At 35.0% G+C, this 21,565-nt stretch overlaps 1 protein-coding gene across 1 annotated transcript in view; it reads left to right on the top strand.

The window, feature by feature from the left end:
- Positions 1 to 21,565, top strand: part of CNTN5 (contactin 5) — a 1,390,102-nt gene that overhangs the window by 834,968 nt on the left and 533,569 nt on the right. Inside the window, exons 4-5 of the mRNA XM_058687390.1 lie at positions 1,750 to 1,971; positions 21,415 to 21,538. Coding sequence (XP_058543373.1) covers positions 1,750 to 1,971; positions 21,415 to 21,538 — 346 coding nt within the window. The remainder of the gene's footprint in view (positions 1 to 1,749; positions 1,972 to 21,414; positions 21,539 to 21,565) is intronic.

Genomic DNA, 21,565 nt, shown 5'->3' with positions numbered 1-21,565 from the left:
TTGTTTATTTTCCATGGTGAACTTGACTGTTTTCAAGAACATGGAGCATAATTTACAGCCTTATCAAAATATATGCTGTATTAGATGCATTTTTTCCTACTAAGTGATAAATTTTAGGTCATGAAGATTCAATCTATATTTATAGAATATAATTTAAAATGTGTGTTTTTCCCTTTTCCTTATTTTTTAAATAATAAATAAGGAACTGATCTAATGTATGTGAATGGATACCTTAACATTAAGACAAAAAAAGTTAATTCCCAAATATTCCTGACAAAGGAAATGAAGACTTGAATTTTTGGATGTCTTTCTTCCTTTTTTCCTTTTTTCTTCTTCCTTCCTCCTTTCCGTTCCATTCCTTTGTTCTCTCTCTTTCCTTTTCTTCTTTGCCTTTTTTCTTTCTTTCTCTCTTCCTTTTTTTTTAATATTTAAGAGATTTTTTTTTTTTCAACATTTTTTATTTATTTTTGGGACAGAGAGAGACAGAGCATGAACGGGGGAGGGGCAGAGAGAGAGGGAGACACAGAATGGGAAACAGGCTCCAGGCTCCGAGCCATCGGCCCAGAGCCTGACGCGGGGCTTCGAACTCACGGACCGCGAGATCGTGACCTGGCTGAAGTCGGACGCTTAACCGACTGCGCCACCCAGGCGCCCCAATATTTAAGAGATTTATTAAAGCATCTTATCACAAAGATGGAAACACATACAAATTAGAAACGTGCAACCATCATCTTCCACAGTCAAGTTAAAATGGTATAGATTTTTCCTGTTTTCATAGCTAAAACTTCAGATCTTATACCCAACTTACTCACCCTGAATATTTTAGTCATTCTTCCTGAAAGTATCCAGGGTAGCAAATAACCAAAATGCAAACTATTATATAAAGAAAGTGCAAAGTTACACAAGAAAATGTGTAGAGAACACCACCATCCCTCCCCCGATTCAAGGCAAACAATGGCACTTTGCTCTTGCTTAACCTAGATTGTCTTCAAAAACACTATTAAAATGTAATAGTCATAACGATAAAAAAAAAAAAAAACGACTTTGAATAGATGTCAAAAAAAGCTTGTTAGTGTTTGAAAATAAATGCTTAAACAAAAGAAAGTGTATTTTATATCAAACAAGTTTGAAGACCCCTGTATTGCAGCATTCTGTAAAATAAACAAGACAAAAAGCTGGTATAGGGTTTATTGACAAAGGCAGAACTTCTTCAGGCAGGTATGTAAGGAGGCAGTGGCTCTTTCTCAGGCATCTTCACTGCCATTTCATAGGTTGGCAAAACATACTGTGGAGGTGCTTCGAAGGCAGGGTACACAGGAATCTCAGGCATGTTCCTATTGTTGATGTATTTATAGCAGTTCCAAACACAGTTGATTAGATATGCCTTAAAAATGATGAATAAGGCAAAGAACACAAGAACAATGAAGAGGAGGCAGCTGGAGTCCAATGCCAAGAGGTCATCTTTGTAGGGAAAATCAGGTAATTGATCCAGATACTCTTTGATTCTTGGCAAGTAAGTGAGAGAACTGACTTTACTAGCAGAATAACTGTAACTAGCAGAAATTTCCAGAAAACACTTTAAAATATAAAAGTAACATTTTATTTTATTTTATTATCACTCTCTGTAGTTTGCATTTGGTTGCAGCTCCAAAGGAAGTTGTTCACAATGTCTTTAGGAAAAAAAAATTTACAAGAAAAAAATAAAACTCTCCTCATAATTCACTTTTTACTATTGTTTTTCTTTTACAGAATATTCTGGAGCTCTTCCTAATTTCCCTACTTCATATGCTGCTTTGCTAAGAATTAAAAAGAGTTCATCTTCCTCTCTCTTTGGTTCAAAGACTAGACCACGATACAACAATCCTTCATTAGGAACACTGAGTGTTTCTTCACCAAGCTGGCGAGGGACAGCTCAACATTATTATTCCCCCATCAATCTTTATCATTCCTCAGATGCCTTCAAACAAGATGGTAAGTATCAAAGAAAACTGCACCTTTTGGAGTTAAACATGCAAGGAACACTTTTTTCAAGACTATTGTCATTGGGGTCAAGACTATTATAATAGGGGAGAGAGGTGAAAAGTCAATACTCCTAAAACAGAAAGTGGCAGAGTGTTTAAGATCTGGAAAAGTGGAGGATGTTAATGGAGAGGTTGGCCAATATGATTAGAAAATGTATGTGTGGAAAAATTTTTCTTTCCTTGTAGAGTCTTTGGCTGGCCTAATAATTAATTTGACATAAAAGATATTAACAGGGAAAAAAAAACTAATTTCAAAATTAAAAGCAGGCAACTATTATACCTTTTAGACAAAGAATCAATAAATTTGTGAAGAATTAGCAGGATAAAGAGGTTTTGACTTGAGGTAATATATTAGTGAACAAGTAACAAAATTTGTTTATATAGTCTTCTTGGCCCTATATTACCTATTTCTGGTGGTAAAGATGCCTTGTACTCTCCTACCATTTTACATGGCAGGTTGGTTTCCTGCCTTCAGGACGATGAAGGAGGGCTGGAGTGTCCTTCTTGCCCAGCTGTTTCTTAAACTTTAATTCAAAATAATCAATATGCCAAAATGGCATACTTTCAGGTGGCATATTCTGCTTTCCTTTCACCGTGTGAGTTCATTAATTGGTGCTTATTAAAGTGAATCTCTTATCCTTCTCTATCTTGATAATTACATTTCAAAGGAATGGGTGCCAGATCCTGGAGAAAGAGTATATTTAGCATTATTTCTGAGTGGAAAATAAATGATGCAAATTTCCAACATTAATACATCAATTAAAGTAAGGACTTCTGAGTAGCTATTAACATTATGTTTGAACAACATTTGCTAGATATTCTCTAACTCCATTTTTTTAAAATATATCAACAAAATAATACAAGGAATTAGCAGTCAGAGATAAACACTAAAAACCAAGTATTAGCAGGCTCTGTGCCAGACTGTTTTGTATGGCTTATGTCAATAATCCCCTCAATAAATATTTGAGGTGGATATTATTACTCTTCTATGTAAGTGGAAAATCAGAACAGATAAGTATCTTTGATAAAATCAAATTGCTAATAAGTAGACATTAAAAAAAATAATGTTTATATTTGAGAGAGAAAGAGTGTTAGCGGGGGAGGAGCAGAAAGAAAGGAAGACACAGAATCCAAAGTAGGATCCAGGCTCTGAGCTATCAGCACAGCCCTGATGCAAGGCTCAAACCCACGAACCGTGAGATCATGACCTGAGCCAAAGTTAGATATTCAACCGACTGAGCCACCAAGGTACCCCATAAGTAGGCAATTTTCATTTACATATATCCTGATTTTAAGTCCAATACACTTTGGACTACAGTTCAGTTATGATTGATGAAGGGCTAAACATGCAAAGAAACATTTTGCAAGAACTAAATTATTGGAAATATTCTAGAAATATCATATTAGGTTGTGGTGCCAAGCACAGGAAAACATGTTTATACCAGGAAAACTGGTATAAACACTGTTCATACCAGTTGTTCCCGTGTGAGCATCATCTCATAGAGTTGGCATTAAATTTTATTTAAGTATAATGTTAGCTCCTTGATCATGTTTTATTTTTCAAATTACTTATTTCTGGTATAATTTTAAAATTCCCATAATATGCTCTGTGAATGACAGTATCAAAAGAATTAGAAGAGAAGCCACAGACTGGGGGAAAATATTTTCAAAAGACATATTTGAAAAATGACTGTTAACAAAAATATACAAAGAACCCTTAAAACTCAACATAAGACAACAAACAACCTAATTTTTAAAATGGGCCAAAGACCTTAACAGACACTTCACCAAAGAAGATAACACAAATGGCAAATAATCATATGAAAAGATGGACCACATCACTTGTTATCAGGGAAATTAAAATTGAAACAACCAGAAGATACCAGCACATACTTACCTATTAGAATGGCCACAATCCAGAACATTGAAAATGCAAAATGCTCATGATAATGTGGAGGAATAGGAATGTTCATCAATTGCTGGTGGGAATGCAAAATTATACAGCCACTTGGAAGACAGTTTGATGGTTTCTTACAAAACTAAACATATTCTTCCCATAAGATCTAACAATTGCACTTCTCGGTATTTATCTAAAGGAATTGAAAATTTATGTCTACATAAAAACTTGCACATGGATATTTAGAGCAGACTTATTCACAAATGCCAAATCTTGGACACAACCAAAATGTCCTTCAGAAGGCGAAAGGATAAATAAAGTGTGATACATCCAGACAATGGGATATTACTCAGCACTAAAAAGAAATGAGTGATTAAGCCATGAGAAGACATGGATAAACCTTAAATGTGTATTACCAAGTGAAAGAATCCAATCTGAAAAGTCATATATTATATGATTCCAACTATATAACATTCTGAGAAAAAAAAAAAAAGATGGAGTGAGCAAAAAGATTAGTGGTTGCCAGTGATGGTGTTTGGAGAAGAGATGAGTAGGCATAGACAAAGGATTTTTAGGGCCATGAAAATACTCAGACTATCATAATGATGTATATAAATCATTAAACATTTGTCTAAACCCCCATAATATACAAGAGTGGACCCTAATGTAAATGATAGATTTTGAGTGATCATGATATGTCAATTTATGTTTATCTTTGGTTAAAAAAAAAGAAGTGGTACCATTCTGGCAAGTGATGTCACTAATAGGGGAAGATCTGCATGTTCAGGGGTGAGGTTTTATGGACCTTCCTCTTAATATTTTTGTAAATCTGAAATTGCTTTTAAAAAAATAAGTGTTAAGGTGCCTGGTTGGTTCAGTCAGAAGAACATGTGACTATTGATCTTGGGGTCAAGAGTTTAAGACACACTTTAGGTGCAGAGATTACTAAAAAAATAATTAAAATAATAAAGTCTTAAAAAACTTTCCACTATATTAATTCCAATATCACAGTCATTAGGCAGAGATGTTTTGGATTTGTGTTCCTGAGGCATCATTATTTCATGAGACAATAACAAAGTAGAATCTATTCAGTAGTCAGAACTACAGGAGTCTCTTGTTTTTGGTATAATTTGGTACCAACTAGTGTTCTACTCCTTTGTTCTCTTGTTCCAAGAGGAAATTAATATAGCTCACAATGATAAATACAATACAGGTAGTAAATATGGGTTAAAACACATGAAAATGATGAAACAACAAAAATAGGAGCTAAAATAGAGCCAGGCTTGATACTAATTCAAAGTGTCTACTGTAAGCGCCTACATACCTGCTATAGGCTAGTCCTTATTTTGGGTAATTAGCAGTCAAGGAAAAATAAACTCTGGCCAGTTACATATTTTCCAGTGTTCCAAAGAATACAGTGAAATAGTCATTCAGTAGAAGCATCGTTATATCTGACACTAAGACCAGACAAATTTTTTTTGAGGGTCCTCATTAAGAGTTTCTTATTTGATGTAGTAGCCAGTGATCTGAACATTATTCTCATTGTGTACATAAGAATTTTTATCAGATTTAATAAAGGTATACTAAGCCCAAAAATCAACCACAAAATGAGAAATAATTATCTAAAATTGTACTTATTGTCTTTAATATGCATACAAGCACTTGGGAACCTTGTTAAAATAGATACTCTCAGTAGACCAGGAGTAAGGCCAGATAATCTGCATTTATAAAAAGCTCCAATGTGATGTTGATGATGCTACTTGGTAGACCATGTTTTCATTAGCAAGTCTCCAGGCTGGGGACTAGTGCCATATAATTTAAGTCCTTTGGTGCTGTAGTTTAATTCATATTTAGAGAATCAGAAAGAATGGAGAGTCTGAGTATTTTCCAAGTAATCTTCCATAACTATTGTTTTCTCATCCTAGAATTTGATAGATTTTGGCTAGATGTGACTTTGAGTTTGTTCTCTCTGATAAGACCCTGACATATGGCTTTTGTCAGGTAATTGCCTTTAGCCTTAATAGAGAATAAAGCTGGGGTTGACGTGCTTTTGTGAAAAATGAGAAAACTAATAGAGCCTGAATAGAAAGTCATACCACTCCTGCTCAGAGGTAAGCCCAGAAGTACCCCAAGATAGAGCTAAGATTTTTCTGAAAAATGTAAAAATCTCATTTGCAAAGAAATTTGGGAAAGAAATTCTACTTTTGTATACAAAACCTGGAGAACTCTCCCACACATACACAAAGAAACATAAAAGTATATTCTTTGCAGTATATGTTTAATAACAAAACATTGGAGACAACCCATATTCATCAGAAAGGAAATGGATACATAAATTGTAATTTTTCATTTATTGAAAAATGGTTAAGGTGAATAAATATATATATAAGTAAATATAGTGTATAAATATATATAAATAAACTATATATGTATATAATTTGACAAACAAAATGGATATATCTCAAAATACAGTGTTTAGTGAAAAGCAAAGTTACAGGGTACTACATATAATATATATATGTAAGAACTTAAAAATGAAAACAATGGATATTATATATGGGTATATATGCAGTACAATTTTAAAAACATGAACTTGAGGGATCAAGTTGACTATAACACTTACCTCTAAGGATGAAGGGAGAATGAGAGCAGAGAAATGATACCAGAATTGGGAAGGTAGATGACCTCAAGTGTGTGATACTTTATTTCTTAAAATAAAAAAATCTGAAACTAATATAATTAAACATGTGGTAGGTAAAATCTAAACTGACTCACAATGATTCCCATCTCCTGATATTTACAGTGTAATTCTTTCTCTTCAGTGGTGGGCCAAAGCTAGTAGCCCGTTACTGCAGAATAGATTGTGGAAAAAGTAATGGAATATGACTTCCAACATTTGGTTACAAAAGACTCTGGCTTCTATCTAACTTCCATTCTGAAGGAGAATGCATAATCAGGATCCGGATAAACAAAGTTTGATGGGCTATAGGGATTAGCTTGCCTAGAGAAGAATACCAACCTGTTGAGATGATCACAAGATAACACAGAAAATTAAAATGGATGTTAGGAAGACAACCCTAAAATTATGATATTGTAAGAAGAATCCTCTGTAGAAAATGTAGAAGTATGGTGAGGATACTAACAGAATGAACAAAGGTTATTGTTTATTATCTCACAGTTTCTGTGAATCAGGAACTCACTGATGTGGTTCAAATGGATCCTCTGTCTTTCACAAACCGGGACTGCTATTTCATGCCTACACTCAAATGGGTATGGATCCACTTGTAAGCTCACTTATATGTTGTTGGTAGGATTCAGCTCCTGATAATTGTTGGACTGAGGGCTTTAATTATTCATGGACTGTTGGCCAGAAGCCATTCTCAGTGAAACTTTCCACAGGGTAGCTCACAATGTAGTAGTCAACTTCCAGCAGCAGGAGAAAGCCAGTGCAAAAGAAGGAAGACTTCAAGAAGAACAGAATAGTCAGTCACTAAATACTTGATTCAGTCAGGAAGTAGAGAGAGTTAATGAAGAAAAATATTTGAGCTAAAATCATGAAGCAAAAAAGAGAAATGGAGCAGTACTTTGAAGGGAGAATGTTGCTCACTGGAGTCAAGCAGAGAAGTCCTCAGAAAGTATTTTGCTTTCAATTTGATATTATTATTTTGGGTAATAATTATAACCACTTCAAATTTTATCACTGCAAATGTTCCACCCAAGAAGAGGCATTATCTAGTTTTAAAAGACACGAAGATGTTAATAATTACTCTAAAGTAGTTGTTTGAATGTGAGTGTCACTTAATTGATTTAAAAAGTTGACTAAGGTTTAAATTGGAAATTCTCATGGTAATATAGGTTAATTGAAAGCCCTTATGAGTCAGCACCTCAAACACCTGCAGAATATGCATTAATTTTGGATTTTGTGATGTGGACAAGGATTGTTAACTACTGCTAACGTTACCTTCTCCGTTTATAAATGAATAGCCAACAAACTGGTCTTTGACTTCATTTCTTTTTGTTGTGGTAGTGGTGTTAGTAGGAGTAAACAAGTGTAGAGAGCATTTCATTCTTTTATTTGTGACAAGATGGTTAGCTTAAAATCGGTGTCAAAAATAAACATTTAAAAATAAATAAATAAATAAATATATAAATAAATAATAAATAAATATTTTATCTTCCTTGAACAGAGGCAGGTCTGGATTAGGAGTAATGCTGAAACGAAAGCTCAGATTTTTACTAGGGAAGTCCATTCCTGAGCTTCAGAGACTACAAATGCTATATCAGATGGAAAAGTTACAATCAATTGAAGCAGATTATATTTTTACTATGATTAAGCATATAATTATGCATTTTTTACATTTCCTCAATGATAAACACAACTTGTAATTTACATAACACTCTGAGTCTACCCAGCCTTTGGAGTTTCAACCAGTAGCTGCTGACATGTGGAAGATTCCCACACCTTACCAAATTTGTTGCCTCATATCCTCAGTACCTTGGGCTGAATTTCATTGTTGACATGGCTTATTTCCATATTTGATTTGGCACATGTGCAATGGCATCATAACTCAAAGCAATCTCTGTGTTAACAATTTTCTGTTGTTTCTTCAAAACAACCTTTGCTGATAAATTGTTTTGGAGGTTCAAATACAAAATTTAGATGATCTTTTATAAGAATAAGAATTCCCTCTAGGAGGGGAAATGGTATTTCACTTGGGTGATATACTCCTATGTAAAAAATCAGATCACTCCAGTTTCTCTTGCTTTAGAAACAAATATATCCTAATAAATGCCTTACAATTTTATGACCATTCATTGAAACTTTGTGACTTTATTCTTTATTTTATTGTTAACTTTTAGAGCTGCTATTATTGTTTTACATTAGTATACTATTCTCTCCAATTTAACTGTATGTCATTTGTGCAAAAAGCATCTCATATACTATTCTTTATCTGCTTTCGTCACTTGGAGTAGTGCCAGCTTACTAGGAGCTTAACAAATATTGTTGAATAAAGAGGTATCTACTTGAGGAAACTTAAATCTGAATTAAGGGTGAATTTATATACCATGATAGAACATTTGACTGAATATTGTTTACCTAAACTTTGTATTCTGCATTACAATTGAAGAGGCAAAAGCAATGTCCTCCTTCTGTTGACATGGTAGCATAGTAGTTTGGCATCTTCTGAAGGTTGTATGGAGTTGGTACACTTTGAACATTCTCATAAGTGATAGCATCTCTGAATCATCTGACCTTCCTTTTATAGCTACATTAGAAAATGACAAAAAAATCTATTAGACTCTCAATTTATATTATGTGCACAGCATAATGTCACTTACCCATGAAACATTCATCACAATGCTTTTTAATAAATAATGCTCTTCAATTCTTAGGAATCCTTGAAAGTTTTATAAAGACAGTTTACACTTGTTTAACTTTTATAAAGAAACAATTTTAAGTTGAAAAGAAACTTAAAGGAAGTTTTGGATATTTTTTCAAGAATTCATTTTAGATGCTCACATGGTGTGAAAATTTTTTCTCACATTTGTAATTATGAATGTCATCATAAAGTGTAATTTCTAATAAAACAATTTAAAATTTCTGGGGAATATCATATAAAATATATTATGATATTAAAAGTGCATTTTTTTGTAATTGTGTTTGACATTATAGGCTGATATTTCTTCTGGATGATATTACTGAGATACTTACGTCATATTACATGAATAAACTAGACAAAGCCATAAATTAGAGCTATCAGCAGATAGAAAGTGTTGGGGTCTGACATTGGACCTAATCTTTGAAAAAAAATAGACATAGAACAATTGTTTAAGAGAGGATTACAGTATAAAAAACAAGTTTAAGTGTCTGGTCATGATCCTGGAAACAGAATGACCCAACACCAAGAAGCATGGCTTCCCTAGGGAAACTAGCTGTAGCACTTTCAGATGAGGTGACCCTTAAACCATCTTGGCAGGAAAAACGTTAGTATGTGGGTGCCCTATCGATAAGTGACAGAAATTTCACAAGGAGTTAGGATGGGATACCAGCTTGATCCTAGGACAGGGCTCTACAAGGGAAACAATTGTGTCCATAAACAAATAACATGCCAGTGCTTTAAGAAACTCCACTGGGAGGAAGGCAAATGGGTAACAGACTCATCATTTCACGGTAGAGCTTTATCTTCCTACTCAGACATCTCTCATGGAAGATTAAGGCCAATACCATGCTAATTTTAGGCATCCGTGGTTTCATGTTTATTTTCTCCTGTCTAATGATTCTAAGAAGAGGTGACTATTCCCAGATGTAGGAAGAAGTGGGGTAGTTTGGGTTGTCTCAGTAATTCAATGACATCACTTCAAGTTAGAGAGTGGAGACCAGGAATGTTAAATAACCTATAATTATAATGCACAGGGATCTTAAATGTCCTTCCAGGCATTCACATGAGAAATGATTAAAATTCTCTTTAGAATTTTCTATGACAAGACCCCAGCTTTGTATTATATTACATACAAAATATTTTTGAAATATAATGGGCATGCCAATGCAAAATCATATAAATTACATGAAGATTATATTTAATTTTGTTAAGAGTTTTTCCAGGAGTTGTTGACCATTTCAAAAATCACACCACCTAATGATAATGCCACTCAGAATATTTGAGCCACCAATACCATACTTGGATCAGTTTGTAATTGTGGGGATTTTATGAACAGAAACAAACTTTTGATTAGTTTCTTATATCTTTTATTATAATTGTTCCTGAGAATTTACATATCAAATTAATACTATTCTATGTTAAATTACTTCCCTTTGAGGGGCGCCTGGGTGGCTCAGTCGGTTGAGCGTCCGACTTCAGCTCAGGTCACGATCTCGCGGTCCGTGAGTTCGGGCCCCGCGTCGGGCTCTGGGCTGATGGCTCAGAGCCTGGAGCCTGCTTCCAGTTCTGTGTCTCCCTCTCTCTCTGCCTCTTCCCCATTCATGCTCTGTCTCTCTCTGTCCCAAAAATAAATAAACGTTAAAAAAAAAATTAAAAAAAAAATTACTTCCCTTTGATTTGTCCTTTCATTAATCAGAAAGATATATGTACGAAGGTATCCGTTAATTTAAGAATTATAAAGGGCGAATAATAAAATATTTGTTATTAAAATAATTTGAGAGCTCCTTGCCTAAACATGGAGATGAAGCACATGTCCCTCAATTCCATATTGTTTTGGGAGCTTGCTGAGATCTGGGTGGGTGGGATTGTCACTAAGGCTTATAGATAACAAAAGGGAAAAGGAGAAAAAGAAATTTTATATTTATATTTATATTTATATTTATTTATATGATTTCATGATTTACAAATGTAATTTAAACATCTGTAATTTATGCCATGCTATATGATTGCCTCCAAACCTAGACCTGGCTTATCTCCATGGCTGGGGTCATTGTGACCAAACAACAACATATCTTGTTTTCCTGACATAAAGCTAAGAAAAACCTCTCTCAGGGGAATTCAACAGTGCCTTTCTCACATTCTCAATTCAATAGTGCCTTCTATATTTTAGTTAAAGGTTTGGAGACCTATTGCTTCCATGGGTGAAAATCCCTTTGAAGGAATGTTTTCCTTAGAGAAAATTCTGTTCTCTATGCAGATGACTGAGCCCTAACTTGTTATGTGGTTTCCTTACAGAGAGTAAGATCAATAACTCCACAACCTAAAATTGGTTCAGGTACAGATTGATGATGCTACACATATGCCAGAAGGGCATGAAAAGATTTATTATTCATGTCATGAGGCTTGCTGATAAGAACATAATAGGTTGGTCTGAAAATGGCTTGAGCAAAGAACAAATGAGTTGCTTTGGGTTTTATTGTGGCTGGGAGTGGGGACTGGTGAAAATTCCAATGTGGGTCAGGGTTTGTAGACTGTAAATTTCCCCACCTGAGTCAAGGAAGGGATGTTTTTCAGATATTTAGCCTGGCTTATCAGCTTTTCCTGAGATGAAGAAGAAGGGGAAAAGTTACTGATGGGGCTTGAAAGCCTTTAGTGGTCAAAGATAGAAAAATGGAGTCAGACTCTTGGTCATATGACAATATACTGTAAGTCAACCTCGTGTGAAAATACAAAATAAGAAACAGCATCCATTAAGTAAAAATATCTACTACATAATAGCATTAGACTTTCTAGAAGGATTAACAAAATAGGATTTATAAATAAAGACATAGGATGAAAATCTATTTTCAGAACTTGGGTATATGAAAAAGTACCAGACCTGAAGGATTAATTAGAAAGCAGTTATAAAAATTGGAGCACTATAACTGATAAAGTTATATTTAAGGTTGAGTGGTTGAATAGCTCCTGTCTTAAGCCTTAGGTCTGGGATTATACTTAACTAGGTAGTAATCAAGAGGTTTGAACTAGGGAAGAGGAATAGAAGCCAGGCCCTATAATCTAATGATTATATGTATTTCAGTGAACATGGCTTACTAAGCAAACTATATCCTCTTTAAAAGCTTGAAAATTATTTTGATTTAAATGTAATATTAATTATGGAGCACCTGGGTGGCTCAGTCGGTTAAGCGTCTGACTTCAGCTCAGGTCATGATCTCACCATTCATGGGTTTGTGCCCCACATAGGGCTCTGCACTGACAGCTTCAGATTCTGTGTCTCCCTCTTTCTCTGTCCCTCCTCTGCTCGTAGTCTCTCTCAACGATAAATAAATAAACTTAAAAAAATAAAATAAATGTAATATTAATCAAGTAAATTCTGAATGTTATAACAACTTCTTAACACAATACATATTTATTTATCATTCAGATCACATTCGATTTAGTTTTTCAATGAATGCCTTTCCATGTGGAGAGTTTGGGTATCATTAGATTTGTCCCATCTAATACCGTTGATCTCTATTAGGTCCTCACTGGCATCTACTGCTATTTTACCTTCAGCTAGTTGATAAAGAGGGGATGGAGAATTGTGCATGACTTTTTGTGACTAGTACTGGATTTCACATACATCTTTTTGGTCCAGAAGGAAATTACATGGCTCCAATCCAATCATAAGAAAGGCTAAAAAAGTTTCCAGTGTTCCTAGGAAAAGGAAATGTGATTAGTAAGCAAGTAAGTGGTCCCTGCCTCATACGAATAAACAAAACCTTATGAAATATAACTTTGTACTAATAATGGCAAAAAGGTTTCATGGAAGCTGATGTTTAAAAGGGCTCTTAAAGTATACTTCTTCATTTATTAATCAATTGTGGTTAAAATGGTTCAAAACCAGTTCTTTTGATTATGTAGAAAACAGCTTTGTTTTAATAAATTAAAGTGGAAAATTAAAAAAAAAACATTTTGGTTAAATTAATTTCTTATTATCCATACTATTCTATCAGCAAAACATAAATATCCTTAATGAAACCTTCATATTCTAATCTTATAGGAAATTTCTGTAAACTAAGAAAGGAATTATTAAGGTACTAATCAATTCAATTATAGGAAACCTTGAGTAAACTATATGTATTCTAGAGCAGAGATGAGTAAAAAGCTGTCTTCATCTGGGACACAAATTTCCTTTTTATTTCAATATGAACTTTATTTTAAGATAACTCCAACAATAAAACAGTAATTTGTGAAGACTTTATGTATTACTACAAGTGATCAAGCTAAGACTGGATACATATCCCAGAAATTTTTAGAAAGAATGCTTAAAATGAATGGAGAATTATTCTAATTCTCTAAGTGTATGGCTATAGGACAGCATTCCAATGAAACTTAAATTAAGCATTTTTAAAATATATTTTAGAGAGAGAGAGAGAGAGAGAGAGAGAGAGAGAGAGAGAACATGAGTAGGGGAGAGGGATAGAGGGAGAGAGAGAGAATTCAAGCAGGCTCCATGTTGTCAGCGCCCAAAGTGGCGCTCAATCTCGTGACCCTAGAATCATGACCTGAGCTAAAATCAGGAGTTAGTTGGGTGTTCAACTGACTGAGCCACCCAGGAGGCCCTAAATTAAGCATTTTTATTTTCACAAGTACCATTATTTGTAAATGACACTTTTATCCTTTATTTTTCCTGGAAAGTTCAAAGTTCTCATTGTTACTATTTTTCTTTAATTCATTTTCTCATAAGTAATAGAGGAAGACAAAAAATAGTTTATTAATTAAGTATTTATATGTAAAATATATCTCAAAACTGAGCAACTTAAAAGACCCTTTCATTTCCTCACAGGAACTGTGGGTCTGGAATCTGGAATTGGCTTAGCTGGATAGTTTTGTTTAAAGTTCCCTCTTGAGATTTTAATCAAGATGTTATTGTAGTTGCATTCTCATTTGAAGGCTTGACTCATGGAATATCTACTTAAAAGTTGACTCATATGGTTGTTAGTAAGCCTCAGTTTCTTGTTCGCAGCTGGTTAAATCCAGATTCCAGTTCATCAAATGTGGGCCCCACCCATAACCTTGAACAAGTATCTTCCCCTAGAGAGAGTGAATGACAATCACAGGGCTGAAAACATTTTAAAGAACAAAAATGTGAAATCAAACTAAATATGATGATATAATACATTAAGAAGTAAGTTTTAGAGCTCAGGAAACAAATGGAAAGCAAAATAAAACCATTACAGAATTGAAAATCTCATTAGTGGTAATATGGAAGCAACTGAAAAGATAGGGATATAGCTATAATATTTCAAAAAGTTAAACAAATGAGAAAAGAATAAGGATATAAAAGTTGTTACACAGATGATAAAAAAGACTTAAAATATATCCCTAATTGGTATGAGGAGAATTGAGCAAATAAAGAAGACATCTTCCTGAAAAAGAATGTCTTGAACCTACCAGTTATACAAAATGATTAATACCAAGACATATTCCTAAAAATTCTTAAAAAATCAGAATGAGGAAAGAGACCTATGGACATCCAGGTGGAAAATCCAGTCATTTAGGAGTGAGAAAAGTCAGGCTGGACTCTGACTTTACCTTGGTAATGTTAAATGTGGTCAGAACGTGGAAAAATATCTCCAGTCATTAATGAAATTACTAATGAACACATAGGGGTGTCTGGGTGGCTCAGTCGGTTAAGTGGCCGACTTCAGCTCAGGTCATGATCTCGCGGTGGGTGAGTTCGATCCCCGCGTCTGGCTCTGTGCTGATAGCTCAGAGCCTGGAGCCTGCTTCTGTTCCTGTGTCTCCCTCTCTCTCTGCCTCTCCCCCATTTGCGTTCTGTCTCTACCTTTCAAAAATGAATAAATGTTAAAAAAATTTAAAAAAATAATGAACACATAATTTGTGAGCCAAGTTGTCTTTCAATTGTGAAGACAACAAACAGATATATATTTTTTAATGCTTATTTATTATTTATTTTGAGAAAGGATTCTCTGCACTAACGGCACCTGGCTTGATCTCACAAACCCTGAGATCATGACCTGAGCCAAAATCAAGTTAGATGCTTAACCAACTGAGCCACCCACGCATCCCAACAAACAGATATTCTTAACCATAAAGCAAAAAAAAAAAAAAAAAAAAAAATTAGGGAGTAAACTAGCAGGAAGTGAAAGAAGGCATGTTAATTTCATCCTTCTTTGTAGCAGAGAATCAACAGATTAGTTTTAAAATGAAACAATTATCTTCTGAGGAAGGACTTTCTGCAGGTATAAAACTGATATTTTACAGAGAATAACCACTAGCAATATAAGTTTATCCAACTATACCTATCTTGTAGTCTGTTCACTAAAAGGTTGATGTTAAGAAAAAAATCCCTCAAAACATTACTCCTATGAGATTTGGATTGTGTGTGATGGCATCTGTCTGTTACACAACTATCTCAAAATTCCTACTTTGTTAAATAAAGATTTTGATGTATAGGTTATCAATAACTTTGTGATGATTGTCATATATGTTTTGAAGTTCACCTCTACAAGTTAAGCTAAAAGCTGCAAAATGTAAAGGCATTGCTTACAGCAATTAATTGTCTCCACCAATAGATGTAGTGTACTACTTTAGGAGAATGAATCAAATAATCTGAGTTTACCTATAATCATACATTCTTGGTATGAAATCTTAAAAATGAATCTCTTTAGAGATAGAATCATCATTGATTACCCTTTGCTGGGGACTGGGAAGTTCTACATAGACACATGTTCTTCAACCCCTTACAATGAACTTTATTTCTAGGAGAAATATAAGAGAGAGAAAGAAAGAAGAGGGCAGCCAATTGCTTGCTAAAATGCTTTTGGAAGTGACAATGAACAACAAAGAGATAGCTGACAGAAGATGAGCAGTCACAACAGAATATATGTTGGTCAGACCAGTCTTTTATTTTTTCAATGTGTAATTTAGCAAATCTTACCCCTCTGCTTTTCTCCAGCCTGACAACCTTTATTTCTCTTGCCTGTTCTGACAATTTTCAGAATATAAGATTTAGAGCCACAGATCCTTAGTTAAAATCAACTGTTTACTTTGCCACTAATTTTGCAGAAGTTCCCTCTCAGAACTTCAGAGTTTTTATCTTCGAATTCTCTCAGCTCAGATAATTAAATAATATATATTAAAGTGCTTTATAAATGTTATAACAAAATAATAATAGTAAGAGTAAGAGTAGTGGTAATCAGATTCTAGATTCTGGATTTGTATCCCAGGTTTGCCATATATTGACTACATACATTTAGTTCACTAATTTCAGCCCGTTTTGTCATCCATAAAAAGGGAGGATTAATTTTAGTCACATGGTTGTTGTGAGTGTTTCATGATATAATAGATATAAATTCTTCAGTATAATGCCTGGCATGTAGTAATTATACTAAAAGTAAATGTTAGTTGTTATTATTAATTATAATTTATTGAGTACTTGTGATACATTAAGTATTTATAAATGCTGATGTCAGTCAATCCTCAGATTATCAGGAGACATTATCATCCACAATAAATAAACGGAGTAACAAGGATAAAAGTAGTTGGTTCAAAGCTAGAAAATGATAGTACTATAATTTGAACCTAAGTATGTCTAACTCAAAAGTTAAAGAGTTTTGAAATATATAAGTATAAAATATATTTATTAAATGTTATTTTTGTTAATTTTTTTAAATTTTTTTTAACGTTTATTTATTTTTGAGACAGAGAGAGACAAAGCATAAACGGGGGAGGGGCAGAGAGAGAGGGAGAGAGAGAACCTCAAGCAGGCTCCACACTGTCATTGCAGAGTCCTATGTGGCGCTTGAACTCATGAACTGTGAGATAATGACCTGAGCTGAAATCAAGAGTTGGCGGCTTAACTGACTGATCCAGAGGTGTCCCTATTAAATGTTAATTTTATGCATCATGATTATTTATAATGTTGACTTAAATGATCATATTTATAATGTGTAAACACTGGAAGGGATTATATTTTCATAACTTCATCATACAGATTAACTGTAACTGAGAGTTTGACAAGGTTTCATGGGCTTTTCCAAATTTTTATAAATATATTATAATGCAACAATAGAATATTTTGACAGTAATTTTTTGTAGTTATTTGTATTAAATTTTTTTGAGTAAAAGTTTTAAGTGATAGCAATGTCATTTGGTATAGAGAAACAAATTTCAGTTTTTTTCATGTCATATTTTATTATTTGTAACTTCAAAAAAAGAACCTCAGCGAGGTTATCTAGGACTCAAAGAAAATACTTGTCAGTGCCTGCCCATTGTGAGTGCTCAGTTATTATTGGATGAATGTTTAGAGTGCCATGAACACTTTTGCTTTTCTTTGCCCAAAAAGAATGACTACATGTTTAAAGAAAACAAACAAATTTACTCTAAATATGGAGGTGTATATATTTTTCAGAAATAATTTTTTTAAGCTTGAGTTTCCTAGGACATGATTCTTGTTATTTCTTTCCTGATATTTTCTTGTGGTTTTCCACAAAGAATGTGAACTTCCAACTGCTTAGTACAGACATTAGAAATACATCTTTTCAAAAATCTTCCTTATTCAGTTTTCTTTCTTTTTTAAATTTTTTAATGTTTATTTACTTTTGAGAGAAAGTGTGAGCAGGGGAGGGGCAGAGAGGGAGACACAGATCTGAAGCAGGCTCCAGGCTCCAACACAGCCCTACACAGGGCTGGAACTCAAGAACTGTGAGATCATGACCTGAGTCAATGTTGGAGGCTTAACTGACTGAGCTATCCAGGGACCTCATTCTCTCTTCATTTTTCAAAGGCAGTGGTTTTAAATGAGAACAATTTTGACCCAAGAGGACATTTGACAATATCTGTAGATATTTTTTGATTATTACACATTGTGTAGGGATGCTGCTAGAATCTAGTGGGTAGGGACCAGGCATGATTATAAGTATTTCACAATACACAGGACATTCTACACAACAAAGAATATCCCAAAATATGTTTGTGCAAAGTTGAGAACCTTGATCTCAGGTCACTATGGAATCAAATTCACAATTAATAAAAATAAAGGACAAAATTTTACTTCTTTTTAATTCATAATTCAAGATGCCAAAGATCCTAACTTTGCATATAATTCTGTGAGTTCTTACACTAGTACAAGCTACTAAGACTAATACTACCCCAGCACATTTACTCATCATTTCTCCAGCAGAATTATCCTACATTCTTATCAATAAGGTTGCTTATGTTTGTGAGTAATTGTTTTATATATTTGGGGGCTCCTGTATTCAGCGCATAGACATTTATAATTGTTAGCTCTTCCTGATGTACAGACCCTGTGATTATTATATAATGCCCTTCTTCATCTCTTGTTACAGACTTTAATTTAAAGTCTAGTTTGTCTGATATAAGTATGGCTACTCCAGCTTTCTTTTGACTTCCAGTGGCATGATAAATAGTTCTCCATCCCCTCACTCTCAATCTGAAGGTGTCCTCAGGTCTAAAATGAGTCTCTTGTAGACAGCAAATAGATGGGTCTTGTTTTTTTATCCATTCTGATACCCTATGTCTTTTGGTTGGCGCATTTAGTCCATTTACATTCAGTGTTATTATAGAAACATATGGGTTTAGAGTCATTGTGATGTCCATAGGTTTCATGCTTGTAGCGATGTCTCTGGTACTTTGTCTCACAGGATTCCCCTTAGGATCTCTTGTAGGGCTGGTTTACTGGTGACGAATTCCTTCAGTTTTTGTTTGTTTGGGAAGACCTTTGTCTCTCCTATTCTAAATGACAGACTTGCTGGATAAAGGATTCTCGGCTGCATATTTTTTCTGTTCAACACATTGAAGATCTCCTGCCATTCCTTTCTGGCCTGCCAAGTTTCAGTAGACAGATCGGCCACAAGTCTTACAGGGCTTCCTTTATGTTAGAGCACGTTTATCCTTAGCTGCTTTCAGAATTTTCTCTTTATCCTTTTATTTTGCCAGTTTCACTAGATATGTCATACAGAAGATCAATTCAAGTTACATCTGAAGGGAGTTCTCTGTGCCTCTTGGATTTCAATGCCTTTTTCCTTCCCCAGATCAGGGAAGTTCTCAGCTATGATTTCTTCAAGTACACCTTCAGCACCTTTCCCTCTCTCTTCCTCCTCTGGAATACCAATTATGCATATATTATTTCTCTTTAGTGCATCACTTAGTTCTTTAATTTTCCCCTCATACTCCTGGATTTTTTTTTATCTCTGTTTTTCTCAGCTTCCTCTTTTTCCATAATTTTATCTTCTAGTGCACCTATTCTCTCCTCTGCCTCTTCAATCTGAGCTGTGGTTGTTTCCATTTCATTTTGCAGCTCGTTTATAGCATTTTTTAGCTCCTCCTGACTGTTCCTTAGTCCCTTGATCTCTGTAGCAATAGATTCTGTGCTGTCCTTTATACTGTTTTCAAGCCTAGCGATTAATTTTATGACTATTATTCTAAATTCACTTTCTGTTATATGTTTTAAATAGTTTTTGATCAGTTCATTAGCTGTCGTTATTTCCTGGACTTTTTTTGAGGGAAATTCTTCTGTTTGGTCATTTTGGTAGTCCCTGGAGTGGTGCGGGACTGCGGGGCACTTCCCCTGTGCTGTCTTGAATAACTTGCGTTGGCAGGTGGGGCCTCACTCAGACCTGATGTCTGCCCCAGCCCACCACTGGGGCCACAGTCAGACTGGTGTGTGCCTTCTCTTCCTCTCTCCTAGGGGCGGGATTCACTGTGGGGTGGCGTGGCCCATCTGGGCTACTTACACACTGCCAGGCTTGTGGTGCCGGGGATCTGGCGTATTAGCTGAGGTGGATAGGCAAGGTGCAAGGGGGCGGGAGGGGCAGGCTCAGCTCGCTTTTCCTTCAGAGATCCGCTTCAGGCACCCGGAGGGAGTCAAATCCGCTGGAGGGATGGATTGGCAGAAGCACAGCATTGGGTGTTTGTGCGGTGCAAGCAAGTTCCCTAGCATTATCTGGTTCCCTTTGGGATTTTGGCTGGGGGATGGGCCAGGGAGATGGCTCTGGCGAGCACCTTTGTTACCCGCCAAGCTGAGCTTTGTCGTCCCGGCTCAACAACTCTCCCTCCTGTTGTCCTCCAGTCCTCCTGTTCTCCGAGCAGAGCTGTTAATTTATAACTTTCCAGATGTTAAATACCGCTTGCTGTCAGAACACACTCCGTCTGGCCCCTCCACTTTTGCAAGCCAGACTTGGGGGCTCTGCTTCGCTGGTGGGCTGCCCCTCTGCCCAGGTTCCCTCCCGCCAGTCCGAGTAGCGGGCACGGCCTCTCCGCCCTTCCTACCCTCTTCCGTGGGCCTCTTGTCTACGCTTGGCTCCGGAGAATCCGTTCTGCTAGTCTTCTGGTGATTTTCTGGGTTATTTATGCAGGTGTGGGTGGAATCTAACTGATCCGCAGGATGCGGTGAGCTCAGCATCCTCCTACACCGCCATCTTCCCAGAAGCCCCCAATTTTGATATTTTAATTGTTATTTTACTTTTTTTAGGGCAAGTCTCATTTATTTTATGAGAATATATTTACTTGTATTACATAATTTATTCTTTATAGCCCAGCATTATTAGGAGTAAATATTGCTTGATTGAATAGATGAAGAAATGAATGTATGGACAATACGTGAGGACAAATGTTTTCATATCTGTAGAACCTAAGTAGTTACACAATATTAATTCATGACTTTTTATGTATTATATATATACATGTTTAACATTCTAGGAGTTTACAAAGTTTTGGGTTTTAAAAACTTTTTATTTAGTATTATTTTCTTTGGCTCTGCTTTAGATGAATACAAAGATACATATTTTAAAATGTACAGCACCAATATTTGATATGTTTGTTTTTTATCATATATGTCATATTTTAAAAGAAATCTTAGTCAACTAAGAAATTCTAGTCAGGTCTTTAATTCATTAAAATAATGTAATTTGCTAGTTATAACTAGGTCTCTAATTCACTAAAATAATGTAGTTTGCTAGTTATAACTTTCTTTTGGTAATATGCCTCTTGAATACAAGGAAAGAGAAAAAATTTAAATACTAAAATAATGGAAAAAGAATCTTGATATTTTGAGAAATTTTAAAGTGTGTCCTTTTGGCCCTTACAGAAAGTGTGGACTATGGGCCAGTGTTTGTACAAGAACCAGATGATATAATTTTCCCGACTGATTCTGATGAAAAGAAAGTAGCACTGAATTGTGAAGCCCGTGGCAACCCAGTTCCCAATTACAGGTAGAAATTCACTATTAATCATTTTTT

This window comes from Neofelis nebulosa, chromosome 10, assembly GCF_028018385.1.
Source record: "Neofelis nebulosa isolate mNeoNeb1 chromosome 10, mNeoNeb1.pri, whole genome shotgun sequence".
Taxonomy (NCBI): domain Eukaryota; kingdom Metazoa; phylum Chordata; class Mammalia; order Carnivora; family Felidae; genus Neofelis; species Neofelis nebulosa.
The sequence above is the reverse complement of the archived record's forward strand: the minus strand, read 5'-3'. Positions and strand labels throughout refer to the sequence as shown.